At 50.5% G+C, this 22,199-nt stretch overlaps 1 protein-coding gene across 1 annotated transcript; it reads left to right on the forward strand.

Annotated features, from left to right (window-relative positions):
- Positions 1-6,135: 6,135 nt before the first annotated feature.
- On the forward strand, positions 6,136-11,918 carry Tcf15 (transcription factor 15). Its single transcript, NM_001168579.1, has 2 exons — positions 6,136-6,711; positions 11,495-11,918. The coding sequence occupies exons 1-2, from the start codon at positions 6,199-6,201 to the stop codon at positions 11,567-11,569; spliced, it is 588 nt and encodes a 195-aa protein (NP_001162051.1). The 5' UTR covers positions 6,136-6,198; the 3' UTR covers positions 11,570-11,918.
- The last annotated feature ends 10,281 nt before the right edge of the window (positions 11,919-22,199 follow it).

The following is a 22,199-nucleotide window of genomic DNA, read 5'->3' on the forward strand; positions in this document are numbered from 1 at the left end:
GCTCTAAGGTGTGATAGAGGATCAGAACTTCAAGGTCACCTTGCCTACATAGAAAGTTTGAGGCCAGCTTTGGTTATATGACCCTGTGTGGAGTATATATGTTAATCTAATACACACTGTGTGTTCAGTGAGGAAAGTGCCAGGAAGCACATTTTTCTCCAACATTTTACATTTTAGTGTCCCTTTTACATTTTCTCCAACATTTTACATTTTAGTGGCCGTGTCAGTCTGTCCATGTTAACCTTCTTCTGCTTCTTGGTCAGCCCTCGCCTACCTACCTACTTCTGCCTTGCTCTGATCACACTGTGCTCTCTCAGGAAAGAGAAGCCAAGCCTGATCTTCAGGCCTATCTATAATCCCAGCCACTCAGAAGGCTGAGGCAGGAGGATCAGGCCAGCCTGAGCTACACAACAAGTTCTAAGTTACACTGGGTGACAAGAAGACCATCTCTCAAGGAAGAAAGAACGAAAGGGAAGAAAAATAATGAAGCCAAAGGAAGAAAATAAAAAGGCAGACAAATCAAAAGCCACAGGGTGAAAACGGGAGCCCTGGGAGTTCATTTGCGGCAAGACTTTTCAGAGCCTTTGATATGTTGCAGCTCTCTAGAACCGGCAACTTTTCCTTTCAGCTTGGAGCCCTAAGTGTCTTCCAGAGCAACTGATTCCAGAAATTCACCCTCAAAAGTGGTGTGGAGAGCAGAATTCTATTGGTGAAATCACAGGTGTCATCCATGGTGGGAAAATCACATGCCACTAGTGGAAGGAGAAGCCTTGTCCCTATGACACAAAACAGAGCAAGGCGAAGCCCACATCCCCATGAGAGCAGTTTACTCAGCACACTCCCCCAGCTCACGGGCTCACAACGTGCAGAGTGCTGACGTGGGCCTTGACTTTGTTCTCTTGGATCTCAACGGGACAAAGTAAGAGAACATTGCTGTCTGTCCAGATTCTGCACTTGACAACTTTCTGGTTTTCAGGAAACCCTTGGTGGGAATCAAACAACGAATGCTCAGGAGGTTGCTGGGTGCCCAGCCATTGCAGTGCATCTCTAACCTCACAAAACCCTCACAACCATGAGCTGGCTTTGCTGAGCTTCTGCAAATGGACAGATTGAAATGCAGATCTCTAAGCTCACACGGGGGAAAGTGACAGTGACAGCAGTGACACTATGCTATCTCAGGAGTGGGCATCTCTTCTAGCAGGCTGCATCCTCGTTTCCCCGAGACCCAATTCTTGCTTTCTTCTCTGCTAATAGCAACCCAGTTGCACGTGTGGTCCCCAGCAATAAAGACTATTTTCAGCCAAGTTTAGTCAAATCACAAGATTTGGCCAGTAGGACGTGAGCAGAAGTGAGGCTGTAACTCCCAGACAAGTGTCCTTCTCCTTTTGCCTCTAACTACCCCTGCCCCTGCCTCCCCAACACACCCCAGTTGGAAAGCAGACAGCATGGATTCAGCCACCATTCTGGTCCATGATGCAACCTAGGGAGTAGAAGTCACATAAAATAGAGCAGGAAGGCGGAAACACGGCCTGCTTTATTAACTGAGCCCAGATAGGAAAACACCTTCAGCACACAGGCTGGCAGCACCAATACTGCTGTTCATCTGTCCCCTGGACCTGGTCAGTGGCCAGGCTGCTCACAGGGGCACCCTGAACCCCGGTGCTGCTGTACTCAATAACAGCTATGATCTCCCCACCCCACATGTCAGGAGGGGGGATTAATATGCAGCTAAAGTTGTTGTTGTCGTTAATTCTCTCTTCTTTTTTTTTTTTTTTCTTTTCTTTTTTTCGGAGCTGGGGACTGAACTCAGGGCCTTGTGCTTGCTAGGCAAGCGCTCTACCACTGAGCTAAATCTCCAACCCCCTAATTTTCTCTTCTTTTCACCTTTGTTGATCATCACTGATTGTTAGAATTTACACAGCTGTGGACTTCAGGGCCCAGGTTGGGGAGGCGGCTCGGTGGACGAGAACCTGAGTGTGGCCCCCAAACCCTCATTGAACAGGCTGTCCTGGGGTCTGGAAGTAGGCTCATCAGTTAAGAGTATTGGCTGCTCTGGCAAAGGATCCCGGTTTGGTTTCCAGCACCCACAACCACCTGTCACTGCAGTCCCACTGTAGGTGAGGCCCATCTTCGGAGAGCACCAGGCATGCGTGGGGTACAGACACGCACGCAGACAAAGCATCCGTATACGGGAAATAAAAATGAAAAAGTTGGGTGTGGCAGCCCTTGTACTCTCAGTGCTGGGAATAAAGACAGGCAGCTCCCGGCAGCAATTAAGCCAATGCTCAAAATTAACCACCACGGCAACCACATAGGCTGGGGTTTGCAGCCTCTTCGTTCATTAGTTCGTTCATTAATATGCTCACTCTTGTCCGCAGTGTACCAGGCTCCGGCCTAGCACATGTCCTGCACTCCCCGTCTTGACAGTGCACTATCTGTTGAGGAAGAAAGCAAGACAGGGAGAACAAGCAAGTCTGAAACCCATTTCATGAGGAAGTCGGCTGAGTCTGAGTCAAAGTGACACGGAGAAGTGGACCCCACAGGCATTGCACAGTAGACTGTGCACGGTCCTGAGGTTCAGTGTGTCAGCCCTTTGTGACCCTAGCCATACTGTCCTGGTGTGAGCATCATAGTGTCATACACATGAACACAGTCAAACATCTACATGAACAAATACATGTGCACAAGCACATATGTACACACATGCACATAAGTATACACACGTGCACACACACACACACACACACACACACACACACACACACACACACAGAGGAGTTGCTGAGTCATGTGCCAGAAGTTCAATTCCATTTGCTTCACGAGAAGCCAGAGGAAGCCATCAGGGTCCACTACCAAGGATGGAGGCCGGGTGATGAATGCTTACCACACGTGCCAAGCAGCAGCGAACATGTGTGAGATTCTGCACACATAATAGTGGCAAGGAAACAAAACTAAACAAAAGGAAATCCTCCAAGAAGCTGGTCTATGGAAAGTACCATCTGCAGTTTGACCCACTCACACAAAGCAGTGCCACAGGTAATTAATAAGGACACATGTGCATCCAGAGTATGATTCAAAAATATCACTGTGGGACTCAGTGGCTTATGAGAGGGAGGGAGAGAGGAAGAGGGAGAGGGAGAGGGAGAGGGAGAGAGAGAAACAGCTTGGATTGGGTTGGTGTGGGTCTGGGAGGAATTGGGTTTAGAGTGGAGAGTACTTAGTCTCAGAAAACATTGGATGCATGTATGAAAGTCTTAAATAATATAAAATTGTATTTAATGAATATAGTCAAGTGGGCATCTAGGTGAGGACCAGGATGAAGAAAGAGAACTCATGAGGGACCAGAAGATGCTACACCAAGGGCCGGGGGATGGAGTCACAGACCAGACTGTAGTGAGAAACCGCAGGAAATGCAGGCACAAGCTCAAGCTGGTCCTATCCTAAGGGAAAGACCCTCTAACCAAGAAGGATGATGGGGAAAGGCCTAGAGGCTCCATCATGGATGCCTCCGATTGAATGTGGAAGCTTCCGTAGCACAGAAAGCCAGACTATGCAGGGAAACGAGCCAGCTGCTACTCCCCTGGCCTGGAACTTTCCTTCTCTAGCTGAGTGGTCTCCAACCAGCTCTCACATCCGCTGGACTGCCTCAGATGCCAGCTGACGAGGAAGGAGGGCTCTGGAGTCAGGCCAATCTGAGCTCCTACTCTAGCTGGCTGGTTTTCCTCCCTAATGAACCTCAGTGTCTCTATCTACAAAATAAGAAGAGTGGTACTACTGAGGCAGCCATGGGCGGGAAGGATAAAATGAGCAAAACCTCCTATGGAGTTTTTATTCCAGTGGAGATAGATGGTGTGGGGAGAGGGGGAGAATGGGTTTACAACTGCATTCCTAGCACCCGAAACTAAGATAGGTAGGAAGAGTTGGGGTACTGCCAGGTTATAGGAACAGTCACTGCTCTAGCCCCAGCTGTCAGGAAAGGCCCTGACAGAGAGGAGATGTGGAAGAAGTGATGGAATCCGCTATGGGTATGTCTGGGAACGGTGGTATTCGAAGACGTGGGCTCTGGGGATAGAGAGTCCAGTGTAGCTGGAGAGTAAGGGGCATGAACTGAAAGGAATTGAGCTTGTCACATGGATGGGCCAAGAACACTTCAGAAGCTCTGGTCCACTCCTTGTGACAAGTCTTGGAAGAGCAGACACTACTTGGTCCTTCCCCAAGCTGTGGACAAAATAATACAAATTCCACTTCTGGTATTGAACTCTTGCTGTATGCCAGGCCCCCATTTCTTGGCAGAGAATCTAGGGACTGTCACTGGCTCTAAGAATGGGAGATATTCTTAACCCCATTTTCCAGAGCAGCAAAAATGAGACCCCCCAATAAGCCTCTGGCCTTGAACTGGAGCCAGATCTCTTTGATGCCAGACCCTGGCTGGCTCTGACCACATTGTCCTAAAATTCTTTGTTTACAGCTCCCTTTCCTCTGCTGCAGCCAGCCACTGGGTCTCATTCATGGTTTTATTTTACTTCCAAGGTCCCTTGTGTCCAAACCTGCCCAAAGAGCAACTGAATGAATGAACCTTCGGGGGAGGGCCCTTCAGCCTCCCAGGCATCTCATTTGGATGTGGGATTGGGAGGGGGCTGGACAGGAATTCCAAGCCTCCAGAGGGTCAGGAGCAGAGGGGAGGGGGAAACGGGAGAAAGCGAAAGTGAAGGGAGCTGGGAGCCCCTGTGAGGAGGCGCAGACAGGGAAGGAAATCTCCCGGTCAGTAATAATTCATGGGTTCAGGAAGCAGCCCCGGCTGGAGCGCAGGAGCTGTGTACAAGGCTGGCCCTGTGGGGAGGGGCCTGAGGAGGCTACTCACTAAAGCCCTGCCTGGCTGGGTCACGGTCAAATGGTATGGGGGTGGGGGATCCAGGTGTGGGGACAGGCTGTCCCTACAGACCTTGGACTCTGAAGACTTTAGGGTTTCCTCTCCCATTGGCTATGTCCTAGGCCCGTTTCTGGACTAGATTGGGGGCTGGGGAAACAGTCCTTGGAGCTGGAAGATGTCTTCCAGAAAAACCAATAAGTTCCTACAAGCTTTCAGCTCTATGCACTTCTGGCTACCATTTGAGATTGAAAACACACACACACACACACACACACACACACACACACACACAAACAACTCACACCATGTTATTTTCAAGGCCAAGTGGATGCTGCTTTGATCCGTTCTGGGATGACACTGAGAATCAGGTATATGTGACTGGAGGACCCCAGTGGCCACCATCTGCTCAGCTATTTTCCCAGGTCTTTTACAAAGAACACCCAGACCTCAGTCTGAAATTTTTGAAAAAACTGTCAGTGGCCGTTGGGTGGGGTGGGGCGACAGGAGGTGAAGGAAGCCTGTGGGGATTCCCAGAGTGGTGTAGATCTGCATATCGTGGCACTGCCCTACAACCTCAACCGACACAAAACTGTCCCGTTGGCATCACCAGGCTCCAGGGTCTGAGAAGGAAAAGTTCATTTTGTTTTGATTTTTATCTGCCATCCCTTTCAGCCCATCAACGAAAACTATATAGTAGAGAGAGCCCTGTCAAATAGTCATTAAGTGACTGAATGGGACTTTAGTTTTGTTTTGCTAGGAAAGAGGAGAGAAAAGAAAAAAAGATTGTCTTCGCTCCCCTCAGACACTCCAGCATCATGGTGAACTCGTACAAAACGCAGTTTCCTGGGCCACACTCAGAATTGCAGAATGGAACTTGGGCAGTCTAGTCTGAGAAACTCTTAGTCCAAAGCACTGGCCGCGGTTCTGACGGTACACCGAAGCTACCGGGACACTGGATTAGACTTTTGATCCCGGGGATATGCTCACAATGGGACGGAGGAAACAGGCTATGCTAACAGGGACCTGCAAGCGGTCTCTTAGGAATCCAGATCTGCACGCCTGGACATCTCAAATTCAGAACTTTAGGTGAGGGCCAGGAGCTCCGGGGGCCACTCTCAATTTGGGGGACCCAGAGGCAGGAGCATAGTTATCAGCCAGGGCGGGGCGGAGCAGGGGGGAGTTCTATTGGTCCCGCCGGGGCCGTCTCGTGATTGGCTCCTCCCCCGGCTATAAGGCGACGACCAGCGTGGCCGTGGGAGCGCGCGGGAGCGCACACCGGGGGCGGCGGCTCGGGGACCAGGCGAGCGGAGGCCCGCGGCCGGGCGCCCATGGCGTTCGCGCTGCTGCGCCCGGTCGGCGCGCACGTGCTGTACCCGGACGTGCGGCTGCTGAGCGAGGACGAGGAGAATCGCAGCGAGAGCGACGCGTCGGACCAGTCGTTCGGCTGCTGCGAAGGGCTGGAGGCGGCACGGCGTGGCCCAGGTCCCGGGAGCGGGCGGCGGGCGAGCGGCGGCGCGGGCCCCGTGGTGGTGGTGCGGCAGCGACAGGCGGCCAACGCGCGCGAGCGAGACCGCACGCAGAGCGTGAACACGGCCTTCACCGCCCTGCGCACGCTCATCCCCACCGAGCCCGTGGACCGAAAGCTGTCCAAGATCGAGACGCTGCGTCTGGCGTCCAGCTACATCGCCCACCTGGCCAACGTGCTGCTGCTGGGCGACGCGGCAGACGATGGGCAGCCGTGTTTCCGCGCGGCGGGCGGTGGCAAGAGCGCGGTCCCCGCCGCCGACGGCCGTCAGCCGCGCTCCATCTGCACCTTCTGTCTCAGCAACCAGCGCAAGGGGGTGAGTGCACGGCGCTTGCTTCAACCGGGCAAACCGTCTTGCAGAGCCGGCCTCCTGGGAGTCAGGGACCCCCGTGGAAGCTAAGGGAAGAGACCTCGCGGGGACAGTGTCTTCTACCCTAGGATTAAAGTGGAGCAGAATCTCTTGCTTAACTCCCAAACAGAAAGGGTAGAGGGGAGCCTAGAAGCTCCGGTCTGACTTAATTGCGTTTTAAGAGGTGTCTAAACTCTGGGACCTTCCTCTTTGCCTGATCCTCGCCCTCTGGGCAGGAATTCTGTTGTCCCCTCAATTATCCCTGCGGCACTTCAGGTAAAGCACTGTCCACATTTACAGGAAGCAGGGTCTGGGGTTATTAGGTAGGTATCACTTTGAGCTAACATCTTTAATAAATTGTTCCAGGTCCTAAGACCTGACCAAGAGCATCAGTACAAATACTTGTACTCTAGAGCCTGAGTACCCTACCTATGTGCAAAAAGGGGTTCCTGAAGAGTGCCCAGCCCCCAGGGATTAGGAGGGGACATTATTGTCTGCTTGTGTCTAAGTTAAGAGGCTGGCTGGGCATTAGGGAGCAGCAGAAGTCTCTGGGGCCCTCTTAGACAAAACTTCACATAGGCCTGCTTGGCCCGAGGCTCTTACCCTTTCCAACCTGAGCTTGCCTTGCCTTAAGGAAGCATGCCTGAGTTAAATCAGCAGCTAATGTTTACACCTGGAGAAACTGAAGCTCAGAGAATCTAGACTTGCTTTCCATAGCCAGCGAGGGAAAGATCATGGGGACTGTATCTAGTCCCCTTCAGCTCTGCTCACTGGTTCCCATAGCTCCATCCTGGGAAGGCCTCAGTGGCTTGGCCTCAGACCAGTCCTCTGGCTCAAACACCCAGGCTGTCTTCCAGCCCTCCATCGCCTCAATTTCTCTGAGTGAGTCTTCTTAACCTCATGACTGGTATGCATTTGAGGGTCCCTGTCAATGCCCCAGACTGGGGCAGGATGTCAGAGGTGGGCCTTCAGGTCTACATCTGGGACACAAAGGCTCACTGGGCAGATCACAGTACTACTTTAAGGCCTGTTATACGTTCATCCAGATTATCTGTCCCTAACCACCCAGCCCCTGGCTTTTGTTGGCTCTGAGAATGTGCCCAGATAAGCAGGTATGGCCCTACTCACAAGCCAGTCAGGCGCGCCCCCAGTATAGCATCAGAGCCAGGAGGATGAAGAAAAAGATACCATGGTTTGATAGGACTTTGAGAGCCCAGGCAAAGCCCAGTCCCAGGTTTGAGACTGAGAAGCTTGAGTATTAAATTCCTAAAAGATGTGGAAGCAGAGGCAGGCATGTGGGAAGGGGGTGGGAAAGGGTGATTTAGAACACGCATGGTAGGAGGACCTGGGGATTGCAGTCTTGGTCTGGAGCAGTGGCTCTTAACTGTCCTAATGCTGCCCCCTTTAATACAATTCCTCATGCTGTGGTGACCTCCAAGCATAGAATTGTTCCCTTGCTACTTCATAACTGTAATTTTGTTAGTTATGAATCCTAACGTTGATATTTGATATGTGACCCCTGTGAAAGTGTTGTTCCACTCTCAAAGGGATCGGTCGAGAGACTCGGGTTGAGAGCCGCTGGTCTAGACAAAGAAGCAGGAAGATCTTAGAGGCAGAGGTAGACCACCAGAGTGACAGGAGTCTTCCAAGTACTGATCTGAGCTCACACTCTTCGTTAAGGCCCCTTAGCAGTCAGAGAAGAAGCCCTGTGCCCCGCCACCCCCAACCTGATTGGACAGAGAAGACTTTGGTACTCTGGCCTGGCTAACTGGAAAGTAGGAAAGGTGGCATAAGGAGGGCCCTGCGCATCTGTGCCCTCCACCTCAGCAGTCAGAATGGGGGCTCCTTTGTGGGCCGGGGGACCGTCCCATAGTTCATAGGGCCTGGCCTGAGGCTGACTGCTGCCTTGGAATCTGTCTGTGGGATTAAGAACCCAACCAAATTTGGTTATAGAAGCCATGCTCAGTCACACAGGCTCCTCTGGGAATAGGCCAGGGGGGTGATCCTCGCCAGTGCTGGCCCCTCCAGGACTTGTCTGGAAGATGCCAGATGTTTTGGGGAGCCCCTACACACTTCTGAGCTCTGAGGTCAAGAAGTTCCAAGGTCCCAGACCCCACTCCATGCGTCCCAGGCCATGCCTTCCCTCTGATCCTGAATGATCTGGGGTTGGGGTTGCCATGGACGGACACGTCCCCAGCTCCTTCCTACAGCTCAGGGATGAGATAAGGTTACCTCTTTGGTAGCAGTACTGAAAGGAACGTGGACTCTTGTCTCTGCCTTGTTTTTCCTCTGTCACCTGGGAGTAGAGCTGAACAGGACCCTTTTGTGAAGCTCTTCGCTATTGGTGTGCCCAGCTCAACAGCAGAGGGCTGACAAGGTGCCATTGGAGGATGCTGGAAATCCGTACTATAAAAGTTTATTGACTAAGCTCATCTTGGAGAATATGGTGGCTCAGGCCTGAAATCCTAACGAGCCAGAAGGGTGAGGCAGAAGGATCCCACGAGTAAGGCCTGCGGGGCAACTTCGTGAAATCCTGTCTTGAAAAGTAAAATGAGAGCAGGATCTATAGGCCAGCAGTAGGACACTTGGCATCACAAATGAGGCTGTGGCTTCTGTTCCCAGTAGCACCCAGGAAGAGTTTTACTGTTAGTGTGTGCCACCTGTGTTAGCTTCTTTAGCCTGTAAAGTAATACCTACCATGTTAACAGGTGGGGAAACTGAGGCTCCATCCAGCAGGGAGCCAGCTCCCTTAGAGCAGGAGTGTCTCACACTGGACCTGGTTAGAACCTCTTTTCAGGGTTCTTAGCCGTGGGCATAGCTGTATTCACATTCCACTGCGCACCCGAGAGGGTGTCCATTCCACAGATGAAGAAACTGAGGCTCATGAAAATAAACTGCCCCAGCATTTCCCACAGAAGCCAATTCTCTGAAAGACCTCCAGACTTAGGTTAGAAGGTGATGTTCTTGCCTCTGAGAACCTAAGAGTGAAGTCGGGAAGTAGTATTCTGTCCCCTATCCCCCCTCTCCCCGCCCCATCCACCCTTCTTAGCTACTCCTGCCAGAGTCTGTCTGAGAAGCCCAAGCCCCAGGCTCTGCTGGGACCATGGCCTCGGCCCTCAAAATAGCCCTGCCTGTGAATGAACAGACTGTCCCTGGGCCCAGAGAGCCCCCAGGGAGGCTGGGATCACATCTGGATGGATCTGCCCCAACCTGGGCTGGGGCAGAGGCAGGAGGCAGCAGAGGCCCGGCTCCCAGATAGTCCACTGAGGTCACCACCAGATCAGCCACTCCCAGTAGACTGAGCACTTACTGTGCTATTCCGTTCTATATGGGGCCTGAAAGTGGGGTGGCTTGACAGGCCGTGGGGTTCTCCCCAACTCTTACTAAACAGCTATTGTCAGCTACTCAACACTGGAGTCCTCAAAAGGGGAAGTACCAAGCCGGGCATGGGGCATAGGCTTGTAACCCAGCCCTGAGACAAAGGAAGGCTGACGCCGGAGGATATGGAGCTCAAAGTCAACCGAGGCTACATAGCTATGTACTGTCAGAAGAAAAGGAAGAAGGCAGGGCTGGGAGTTCTCTGGCACTCAGTGAAGGTCTATGTCCAATCTAAGCATATTGGTGAGAGGGGCAAGGCTGAAGGATAGGTAGCTTCAGGGATTGCTACCATTAGCTTGAAACCTCACTGACTGGCACCTGCAGGGCTCTGGCCCCAGGCTGGAAGAAAGCCCTTCCCAGACACTGCCTGGGCTCCCAGTCTGACAGGGATGCCTTCCTCCTTGGTTTACTCCAGGGATGTCCCTAACAAGTGGAGGTAGTATCATTCATACAGAAATCTTCCTCTGCAGACCGGAGCTGAGGGTATACTCTTCCTGCACCGGAGAGACCCTGAGTGAAGGCAAGGCAGCCAGAAACCTGCTTTCTGGGTAGCCTAGGCAGAGGCTATGAACGCGTGCACATATGGGTACATGTGTGAATGTGCGTGCGCGTCTGTGTGTGTGTGTGTGTGTGTGCGCGCGCGCGCGCGCACGCACGTGCGCATGCACGTGCGCATGCAGATGCACGCACACACAAACACTTCCCAAGCAGCCGCTGGAAGTGCTAGGAACTTGCCCTTTGCTGTAAATACACTTTCTGGTGTATTTTGAAAATTGTGTGGCCTTGGGATGTAGATCAGTGGTAGAACATGTATTTAGCATGTCCAAGGAGGTTCTGAGTTCAATCCCCAGCACCTGCTGCCCAAAATATGCATATTAAATATGTAGAATTTGTTTTGTTTTGTTTTTTGAGACAATGTCTCTTTATGTAGCTCTGACTAGTTTGGAACTCACTATGTAGACGAGACTGGCCTCAAACTCATGGATAAACCTGTCTCTGAGATTCTAGGCTTCTGGGAGGGTGCCAGCACACCCGGCATGCATTAGATTCCTTAAGGAACAGCCTGTCAGGTAGGGAAGGAGCGAGCAGTGTAAACTGTTGCAAAGGAAGGTGCCCCTGACATCCCCTCTGGAGAGAGGTACCCATAGCAATGGCTCACATGCATACACACACTTCCTCCCCAAGTGGCATTTGCTCCCCTCTGACCTTGCTGTTGTCCCTAAACAGTGTCACTCCATGATGCTCCCTGTTAGTCCAGAGTCTCCTCTGTCTTTTCAACAGAAAGTTTACTGTGTGGCTGAACTCACTAAACCTCTGTTGCTCAGCACAAACTTCCTGACTCACCCTCCTGACACCTCTTTCTCTCCTGCAGGGCAGCCGTCGTGACCTGGGGGGCAGCTGCTTGAAAGTGAGGGGTGTAGCCCCCCTCCGAGGGCCTCGGAGATGAACCTGGGGTCCCCACAGTGTTTTCTCCAAGAAGGACTCCAGAGAAAGAGACCTCGAGCCAGCCCCTAGCTGGAGAGGGGAGAAGATTCCAGAAGCCCAAACCACTCCTGCTTCGTGTAGGGACCAGAGGACAATGGCCTGGATACAGGGCTCACCCTCGAGAGCCACAAGGACCAATCTAGCCATCTAGGCCAAGGTGGCCAAGGACAAGGCAGAAATTTTAGAAAACCAAAGACTGTTTTTGAAAGCGTGTGTGTGTGTGTGTGTGTGTGTCTGTGTGTCTGTGTGTCTGTGTGAATGTGATATGTGAGCGAATCAGTGGGATCGAAATAAAGGTATTTTTAAATAAATGGTGTGTATCCCGGCTAAGTAAGAGAGGACAGTGGACAATGACAGTTGCAGACAGACTCCTCTTTAGGACTTGGATTGTCATAGCTGTGGCAAAGGCTCTGCACATCGCATTGGAGCTCTAGGCGGGCTCTCCTCACAGCCTTCCTTTGGCTCAAGTGTTATGAACAGCATTGGGTGGTGGCCAATGAAATCCACATTATATTTATTTTTGGATAAGGAAGAGACCCATGGTTCAAATTCAAAAGCTCCTAGAGGGCATGTGGCATAGAGTCCGCTTCCACCACATCCCCACACCAATTCTTCATTCAGGTTACCTATTACGGGTTTTTATGGTACCTTCTTGCCCATCAGTGGCGCCTGCTGCTGTCCGGAGTCCGTCTGGAAACAGCCCCATTCTTCCCTTAGCTGCTCATGCCGCCTTCTGTGAATGTGTCTGTCTTTGACCTCTCTCTCACCATAACATCGCCACCTAGCCTGCATGATTTACCTCAGGTGATGAAGCCAGAAGTTTGCATCCACCTTAGCTTAGTTTTGGGAGACTGCTATATGACAGGTGATTGACCCTGAGTCTGTCTACCTTTGAAACTCAAAGCAGGAGCCCTTGAGATGGCTCAGCCGTTGGCACTTGCCACCGCTCTCGGTAACCTGAGCTTAATCCTTGATGTACACATACAGGAAGGAGAGAAGAGATGCTTGCAAATTGTCCTCTAACTCCCACATGGGTCCCCACATGCATACACAAAAGTAAAATGTGACCAAAGGAAGTGACAGAGCAGTCCTTCCCTTGGTCTGGGTGGTGTATCGGAAGCCTTGAGAGTCAGCACCCATGTTTCCACTGTGCAGATTCATCTGAGAACAGGGCACAGCCTAGAGCTTAGGGAAGCAGGAGGACCTGGGTTCTTTGACTCAGCCTAGGTGCCAGTGAGGCCAGGATCAGAGATGCTCAGAGAAAGCTAGGAGGAAGGCTGGGAGAGGCAAGAACAGCAGCCAGGCGGCTGCCCTAATCTCAGCAAGGAACGTTCACACACCATTGTTAGCAAGCCCTTTCCTTTCTTATTTACTGACTGCTGCTGGTTCCCATGCCCGGTGCTCCCAGGGAGCATCCCACCCTCTGGCAGAGGCTCTGTGAGGCTGCCTATTTTGCATATGAGTAGACAGTTGCCTAATGTCAGCTGTGTTAGTCCTCTCAACAGACAAAACAGAAGGAAGACCAGAAATGTCTGTCTCCCTTGTCACATAGGCTGGAGCCAGTGGTATAGCCCACAACCCATTAGCATGGGACACAAAGAAGGGTCCCCAGAGGCCACACTGCCTAGGAGACCCACCCCTCCACTCCCACCCTCTCCCTCAATTCCCGGTGTCTAGGGACACTGGTCTTGCCTGTCCTATGTCCCAGAGCGCCCACACTTCCCCTCCGGGAGCTAATTAGGAAAGCACATTGCTTTCCCTGCGCCTACCCTGCTCCAGGTACCATAGCCTCTGGCAAAGTCACAGGAAGAGGACTGTGACCTTGTCAATGGCAGGAAACCTAGGAGGGGGGCAGAGCAGACACTTGGGTGCTCTGGGCTGGAAGCCCACTTCTGCCACCAGATTTGCTGGGTGACCTGGGAAACATTTCTTGACCCATCTGGACCTTCCCAGCCCAGTCTCTAACAGACCAGAGCAACAAGAACAGGAAGAAGAGTGTTTTCCTTGGTGAAATGGTTTTTAAAAGAGTTCTGAGCAGTGAGAAATTATCTCCACAGTGTAGCCAATGGTTAGCGAGGAAAGGCACACACCTCTCTCAGCCCTGAATCCCCACAAGGCCATGGCTAGGAATCTCCCTGTGTGTTCTTCCTGAAAGGCCCTGTCCTGGTTTCTCTCTCTGCAAAAACCAGTGTGTATTGGTTCCTCTGCTTGTGTCTTTATCATAAGAGTTCAAGTTCTTCATAGCTCTAGCAACAGCAGCTATTCCAGACTATGGCAAGCACACAGACCCTGCAGTCCTAGACAATCCGGACACAGCGTGTACAGTTACCCACAACCACTAAGTTCAACCTCTTCATCCAAACGTGAAGCGCCTTACAGTCAACTCAGTGGATTCCCACCACCCGCCTGCACCCGTGGGCACAGCAAGTGCTGGAGACAGAGAGATACCAACTTCAGAGCACACAGTTCAAACAACATGGCTCCAAAACCTGACGATCTAGAACCTTCCCTCCCAGAAGCTGGTTCCAACTCAGTGACTGCTAAGCTGGGTCTTAGGAATTCCCACCAAGGGGATGTATGAGTATAGAAGGCAAGTTACCAAGTTATACACAAGTGTGTGTGTGGGGGGGGGATGGGGATGGACTTGTGTGAATGTGGGGAGGGGAGTTGTGTGTGTTCGCGCCTGTGACTTGCCTTATTTTACATAGCAGTGACATCATTTTGCACATTCTGGGTTTTTCTCCTCACAGTGTAGTCCTTATGATTCTTCACAAACCCTTGATGTTCTAGGAGCTGTCAGACCTTTCGCAGCTGCAAACTCTTGTGCCATTTGTGGCTTGTTTTTTCTGGGCAATGGACTTTGTGTCTTTGTAAACTGCAAGGCTAGCTCAGTGCACGACTCAGGTGAAGCGTAGGTGTGGGCCAAGACCTGTGAGGGTCATTTTCTTACTGGGGCTGACACCTCCACGCAAATTTGCCCTTTCTGACTCCAGGATGGGCTACCCCAACAGCTAACACCTAGACCCTCAGGCAGGCAGTGAGCACCACACACCCCAACCTTCCTAGACATATTAGCGTGAGAATGCTCTAGGAGTTCACAAAGAGGAAAACAAGACAGACAAGCGACTAGCCCAAGGTTTCCCAGAAGCCCCAGAGAGACCTGTCCCTAGTAGCCCAGGACTCTCTCCCTGCCATGCCACAAGTTGTTTCTGGAAAAACTCAAAAACACCCAAAGTCATAGGAAACTAAAGCCTAGACAGGAACGGTGATGGGCCAGGATCACACAGCATTTGAGACGGAGCAAGGCTTAGAACGCTTGCCCATATATGGTTCCTCAATCAGCTCTTAGTAGATTAAGTAAAAATAGATCTGAGAGTAAAGCTCAGTGGTAAAGCACATGCTTCCCATGCACGTGGCCCTGGGTTTAATCTCCAGCGCCCCAAAATTAATAAAAAAGAAAAACCAACCTTGCAAAAGAGTTCCCAACAGTCACAAGGAGGAAGGTTACAAATTAAGACCAGCATGGATAGGCAGTGCATGATTCAAGTTTTTTAAAAAAGAGAGAAAGACAGAAAAGAAAAGAAATTTAAAGGTAATTTGAGTTTGCTAGTTATGTAAGAGAACATCCTTCTGGTTAAGTACTAAGTCTTCTAGGGGGCTGGACAGATGACTCAGTGGTTTAGAGCACTAGCTGCTCTTCCAGAGGACCTGGGTTCAATTCCCAGCACCCACCTGGTGGCTTACAACCTTCTGTAACTCCAGGATCAGGGAATCTGATGCCCTCTCTGGACCTCTCTGAGCACCAGGCACATACATGGTACACAAACACACATGTAGACAAGACACCCATACATGTAAAATAAATGTATCTGAAAAGAAAAAGCAAGAACTAAAATAAACTAAAAGTAACCATGGCCTGTAAGTGTGCACTTAACCGAAGAAACAAATCATCTAATTAAAAAACAATAAACAAGTGTTCCTGGCTGGAGAGATGGCTCAGCCGTTAAAGGGCAGGCTCACAACCAAAAATAAACAAGTGTTCCTCTGGGTTCAAGGAGCAGGGTACAGGCAACACTGTATCCTCAAATGCATCAATAAAAAAAGGAAAGGAAGGAAAGAAAGAAAGAAAGAAAGAAAGAAAGAAAGAAAGAAAGAAAGAAAGAAGGAAAAGAAAGAAGAAGGAAGGAAGGAAGGAAGGAAGGAAGATAGATGCCGGTGAAAGAGCAGGGTAAAGCAAGGGTGAGTCAGTAAATCACGTAGCAGAAAATCGAGGTTGATACTGCCTGGGTGGTAAAAGCATGGGGTCTCATGGTAAAGCACAGGGTCTCATGGTAAAGCATTTTGTCATAAAGTGAGTAAAGGCATGGGGTCCTCTGCATCCCTTCTGCATCCCTTATCTCATCCGCATGTGTGTAACAATTACAAAACTGTAGGAGAGACAGCGGCTCCCACGCTGACCCAGCGGTTTCTTGGCCCCTCTAATTCACCCCGTTCCAGATAGGCCAATGGAGGACAGAACCCCCCAGTGGACTCAGGTGTCCCTGCCAACGACTCTCAGGCCCCCATGCCCTCAGGATGTTGAGGTGGTCCTGGCCCTTGGGGCCTCCTGCCACTGTGATTTATGTCCCTGTGAGCTTCAGCAGCTGTGAGCTCAGGTCCCACAGGGCAGCCGGCCTGGGGGGAGCAGTTTTTGCTTCTCAGCGTATCTAATCCAGACCAGACTTACAGACCCCATGGGTCTGGGGTCAGGCTCCCAGGGGGCCAGGGTCAGAGGATAGGCCAGCAGGGCCTGGAAACTAGGAGTCACAAGCTAGAAGCAAGAGCCCTAGTCTGATTGTGGTTGCTTACCACTTCTGTGTGACCCAGGGTGGGTGTCTGCCCTCTCTGATCCTAGCTATGCCTCACTAGCCCAGCCTGCACACAGTGAAATAGAAGGGCTTTATCAACTGGGATAGATCTACCTTAGAGTGGTAAAATATTCGTTTTTCTCTTATGTCAAGGTTAGATAGTTCATATAGCCCATGCTGGCTCAGAACTGACCACGCCTCTGAGTTTGAGCTGGCAATACAGTGTTCCTTTTGCTTCTACTTCCCAAGTGTTCACATAGTGCTGGGAATCGAACCCTGGGCTTCACGCATGCCTTCTACCAACTAAACTACATCCCCTAAGAGTTCCCTTTGTTTTGAACAGTCGCATTACCTGTCTTATTTGTTGTTTTGTTTTTGTTTGTTTGGTTGGTTTTTCTCTTTCATTGTACTGTATTGTACTTTAGGAACAACTGTCTCTGCCCACAGTCTATGCACTCACCAGTAAACAATACATACTGTAGGTTTAACAAGCTTGCATGGCATATATCGTTGCCTCCAAACGTTTGCCTAAGTGAGCCTGAGCCAGGTGTTCTGGCGGCATAGACCTGTCAGCTCTCACCTCCCACCGGCCTTAGCACCTCTAGATACATGGCTCACTAGACCAAGGCCCTGCTTTGAATGACTTACACAGAGAGCTTCACTTGCCCTTGAAACATTCACGGGTAGGTATTGTTGCCAGCCACGCCCAGGATTATTCAGCTAGACGATTCCAAAGGCAATGTTCAAACCTAAGGAGTCTGACTCCTGCAGCCTGGGTCACTGTAGGAAGTAGGGATGATGAGACTAGAGCAGATGTGTTACCTGACCTTGGTTGTCATAGCTTATAGGGAAAAGATACACTTAGCGAAGAATAAAACTCTGGGGCTAGGAGTGTTACCAGTGGCAGAATGCTTGCCTGCATCACAGAGCCCTAGTTCAAATTCCCAGCATCCCCACCACACACAAAATGAGGCATGTGGGACCTTGTGCCCAGGAGACCAGAGTCATCATCTGGCACGGCACTACCAAGGCAAGAGAATGCACCACAGGGCTCCTGGCATCCCCTAAACAGAATCTGGGTCTTGGGATTTGTGTCCTTTCACCCCTACTTTTCACTGTGGAGGGCAAGAAAACCAGGTACCCTGCTAGAAAGGAGGTGGTAATCGCCAACACACACACCCTGCCTGACTCTAAATGTCAGACTAATAACTCACTGGCTCTCTCCCAGGCACTGCCATGGGTCTCCAAGGCCAAGCCACCAAGTAACAGAAGCAGACTATGGTCAGGTCCTCTGAACCCAGGGCCTAGGCCTTTCACCTCCTGGCTCTAACATCTTCATGTTAAGTACAGAGGCCATACCTGACAGCCACCACTGCTGAAACCTCCAGAACTTTCCTCCCAACTGGCTTGGCGGATACCTGTGGGTGACACAGAGTCACCTCATGCTATCGGTATAGACTTGCAGCCAGGCAGATTTTACCCAAACCAAAAGGCTAGGGATAATCCTAAGGTCCCACAGGCAAGAGTGCCTAGTAAGGCCCTCAAAGGGAGCTCTATGCTTATCTCTGCTAGAAACCAAGACCGGAAGATGTTGACGGGCTTGTAGCCAATAGCAGTAGGCCCGGGCTTTGGCGAAGGGGAGAAGGGATAAGAAAACCTCTTATCACCCAAGCCCAGAGCCCCAGGGTCTCCCTAGCCCAACCCAGAAGAGAAAGGATGCAGGAAGGATGTGGAGAGGGAGGCAGGAATCAGGCCAGGAGCACCTTCAAGTCCCCTCCTGCCCCTCCTCCCTCACTCGCACTTGAGGAGTCCTCTCTTCTCTTTCCCTCTTCCCTCCTCCTATCTCCTTCCCAGCCCTCTCGCCCCTTCTCCCTCCCTTTCGCCCTCCCCCCTTCTGCACCCCTCCAATTTCCTCTGCTACATTCCCTCTCTCCTTACTCCTCCCCTCCCCGCACACCCCCCTCCGCCCCGCCCCGCTTTTCTCTCTCTCTGCCCAGGCCCACTACTCCCCTAGCCCCTGCTCCCAGAAAGCCCTTGGAAAGGCAGCCTTCTTTGAGACAGGAAGGTGTCCTCAAGTCTCAGGAAGGAAAAACAGTCAAGCTGAACCCAAGACCGTCTCCAAGGGGCTGGGGCTGGCTCCTGGCCAGGGCTGACATCACCTGGGAACCACTGCCTCTGCAGCTGCAGCCCGCCTCCTGGGGGGATGCTTCTGCTATTTAAAAAATAATAATAATACTAAAAAAACTTTTCCAGTCTGGTGTTTTTAAATGTGCTTTATATAGTGGGCCCTGGGGTGTGGGCGATTCAATCCCCTCCCGTTTGTCCTCACAGTTCTGGTTTCTCACACGGCACCGGGCAGCCTTCCGAACACACAGCTATTTCCCGGGAATCCAGTGGGATCACCCTCCAAGCCCTCCAAGCCCTATCTGTCCCTGATTAGCTTTTGTCTATCTCGATTCGCTCGACAGAAACCTCAAAAAAAAATTACTAATGTTCACCCATGTACAAACTCAAAAATCCCTAATGGGGTAGAGTGAAAGTTAGTGCTCCCTAGTCACTCATCCCCACCTCTAGTGGAGTCCCCGTTTCTTTTCATCAGTAAAATCATCTGTAGTGCTTGCTGTGTGCCTGCCCTCTGCCCAAAAGTATCATAAAACTTTATGAGCAAGGGTTTCCATTGGCCATGACCTTGTAAACATTGCGGAAGATACAGCCGCGCCCACAGTCTCCCCTGCCTATTGAGGGGAAGGAGTTGAGGTGTGGTCTCTGTATCTGATGGCAATCCTCCCTCCTGAGCCTAAGTGCTTGTACTAATAGCTTCCCTGGCTCCCCCTCCTTTTATAAAGCTACAGATAGAGTGCTGCAGCTTGCTCTGCTCTGATTTGGCTCTGTTTACTTAGAAATATCTTGGTGCCGGGCTGTAGTTGTACACACCTCTAATCTCAGCCCTCGGGAGGCAGATGCAGGAGGATCTCTGAGTTTGAGGCCACATTGGTCTACAGAATGAATTCCAGGACAGCCAGGACTACACAGAGAAACCCTATATTGGAGAGGAGGAAATACCCACATGTACTATGCATATGCATGTGCATGTGCATGTATATGTTTATGTATGTATGTAGATGGTGTATTGATGCATGGAGGTATCCATGGTTAGTATGTTCACAGATAAGATGAAAGGCATGAGAAAATAATGAGGGAGAATGTGATCAGAGTATGAATGTGTGTGGAATTGTAAAAGAATAAGTAAATTTCTTTAGAAAAGAGAACCCCACCAGACTCATAAAAATTACAGACTTAGCTGGGGAAGTGGTGGTGCACACCCTTAAATGCCAGCAGTGGGGAGGCAGAAGCAGGCTGTTCTCTGTGAGTTGAAGGCCACTTTTGTGTACAGAGTAAGTTCCAGGACAACCAGAGTTGTTACACAGAGAAACCCTGTCTCTAAAAATAAACAGACAGATAGACAGACCTTTAGGGCACAGTTATGCCAGATATTCTAATTGAGGTACAAGGTTCTCTTGAGCCAGGAGTTCAGGAACAGTCTGGGAAACAAAATGAGATCTTGTCTTTTATTATAGTTATATATTCTATATTATAGTTATGTATGTATATATATGTGAGCACATGCACGCGTTGGAGAGATAGCATATGCAGGCAAAACAGCAGTGTTATTATTTGTTTTATTTTGTGTGAATGAGTGTTTTGCCTACATGTGTATCTGTGGGACACATAGGTGCCTTTTACCCACAGAGGTCAGAAGAGAGCCCTGGAAACCCTGGGACTGGAGTTATGGATGGCTGTGAGCTGCCATGTGGATGCAGGGAACCTGGTCCTCTGTGAGAACAGCATATTCTCTGAACTGCTCCTAACCGTACCTCCAGCCCATTGTTTCTTATTTTAAAAGAAAGGGTGTGAGAGAGAATGAAAGAACAAAAGAACAAACAAAAGAAAGGAAGAAGAGAAAGGAGATTGCTAGCTTTTGGCGCTTGGAGTAGAGTGGCTGAGTGCACATAAATCCCTCTGTCCGGTTTCCAGCAGGTGCACAGGAGAAAGTGATGCCCGTGCTTCCTCCCATAAAGTTGCAGCAGACTAGGACTTTAAGATCTGGGAGCACTCTCCCCAACTCCTGGCCATGCATCTGGAAGTCATTCTAGATTTTGTTTGTTAAGTACTGCTCACCTTATTTTTTGAAGCAGGATCTCTCACTGGCCTGGAACAGACCAGCTACATGAAGCTTGTCTAGCCACCACACCCCAGGAGTCTTCTAGACTGCCTCCTCGGCTCTGGGATTCTAAGCATGTAACCACACTTTTTTTATGTGGATGTGAAGGTTCAAACTCAGATATCTCATGCTTTTAACACTTTACTGACTGAGCCATATCCCCAGCCTTGAACTGACTCGTTTCTTTGATGAATGTAGTGAAAATATCACTTGCAGAAAAGTAGGGAATCAGAGGGTCTGAGAGAGGGAGATGCTTGTGAAGAAGCAAACCACAGCCTGATGTGGTCCCAGCAGGTGAAGCACAAGAGGGGCTGAGGTAGGATAAGAACAGAGAATTAAGCCAGCTTGGCATGAGCATGGTCAGGGAAGGCTTTGCATGGGAGTGATGGTGGGGGAGCCAGGGAGGGTGGGAAGGGGAATCCAAACAAAACAGAATCTACCATGAGGAGGAAGATGGCTACAGACAACAGGGATTCTTGTGAGAACTGCCAAGGGTGGGAATCTTGAGGGGAGGGAAGGGACTGGAGAGCTGGACAGGAATAGGCTGAGACATAGTACACTTAGGCCTCACCAAAGCAATAGCCAGTCATAGCGACAGATGGGAAAACCAAAACAAAAATCTGGTGACTAAGGTAGAGGCTGCCTCAGCAGGAAGCAGGGAGGCTAGGTGGAGGCCATTTTTATCAACCTTGCAAAAGCTGGTGACCTAGGCCGGAAGTGAGAGCTCAGCCAGTAACTCACCTGCCTTGCATACATGAGAACCTGAGCTTGGTTCCTCCAGAAGCCCTGTAAAGGAAACTGAGCACCATGGCATGCACTTATAATCCCACCTTTGGGCAAGTAGAGACCTGCAGATCCCTAACACTCATGGGCCAGCTAGCCAAGTCTTCACAGTGAATCCCAGACCAATGCACTCTCAGCTGCCTGTGCTCTCTCATCACAAATCTTTTTAAAACACTTTTAAAAACTAGAATATAATTCCATCTTTTCCCCCTTCCCTTTACATCCTGATCCAAAGGGACCAGGTAGGGCTTTAGAAACTTCAAAGCCCACTCCTAGAGACCGATCTCAACAAAGCCACACCTCCTCCACAAGGCCACACCTCCTCCACAAGGCCACACCTCCTCCACAAGGCCACACCTCCTCCACAAGGCCACACCTCCTAATTCTTTCGAAGCAGTCCCTGATGACTAAGATTCAAATTTATGAGCCTATGGGGGCCATTTTCATTTAAACCAGCATATTATGTGAAGGTATAAGGAGGAACCCCAATCTCTTTCCTCCCTCCAGCCCTTCCCAAACCCCCCACCTTGCTCACTCTCAAATTCAAGGCCTCTAGTCCTTCAGTTGTTGCATACATGCATACATACATACATACATACATACATACATACATACATACATACATACACACACATACATATTTTCTCTAAATATATGCATTCAATCTGTTTAGCCCATATAATGTCAGTTGTCAGATTTCACGGCTGACTGCTTGATATTGGATACTCAATCTGGGACTC

The sequence above is a fragment of the Rattus norvegicus genome, chromosome 3 (assembly GCF_036323735.1).
Source record: "Rattus norvegicus strain BN/NHsdMcwi chromosome 3, GRCr8, whole genome shotgun sequence".
Lineage (NCBI taxonomy): Eukaryota > Metazoa > Chordata > Mammalia > Rodentia > Muridae > Rattus > Rattus norvegicus.

What these genes read in the sequence shown, in the direction of transcription:
- Tcf15 (NM_001168579.1), top strand. Translation starts at nt 6,199, where the DNA reads ATGGCGTTCGCGCTGCTGCGCCCGGTCGGCGCGCACGTGCTGTACCCG. An exon ending in TCAGCAACCAGCGCAAGGGG is followed by an intron (nt 6,712 to 11,494) that starts GTGAGTGCACGG and finishes TCTCTCCTGCAG; the next exon opens with GGCAGCCGTCGTGACCTGGG.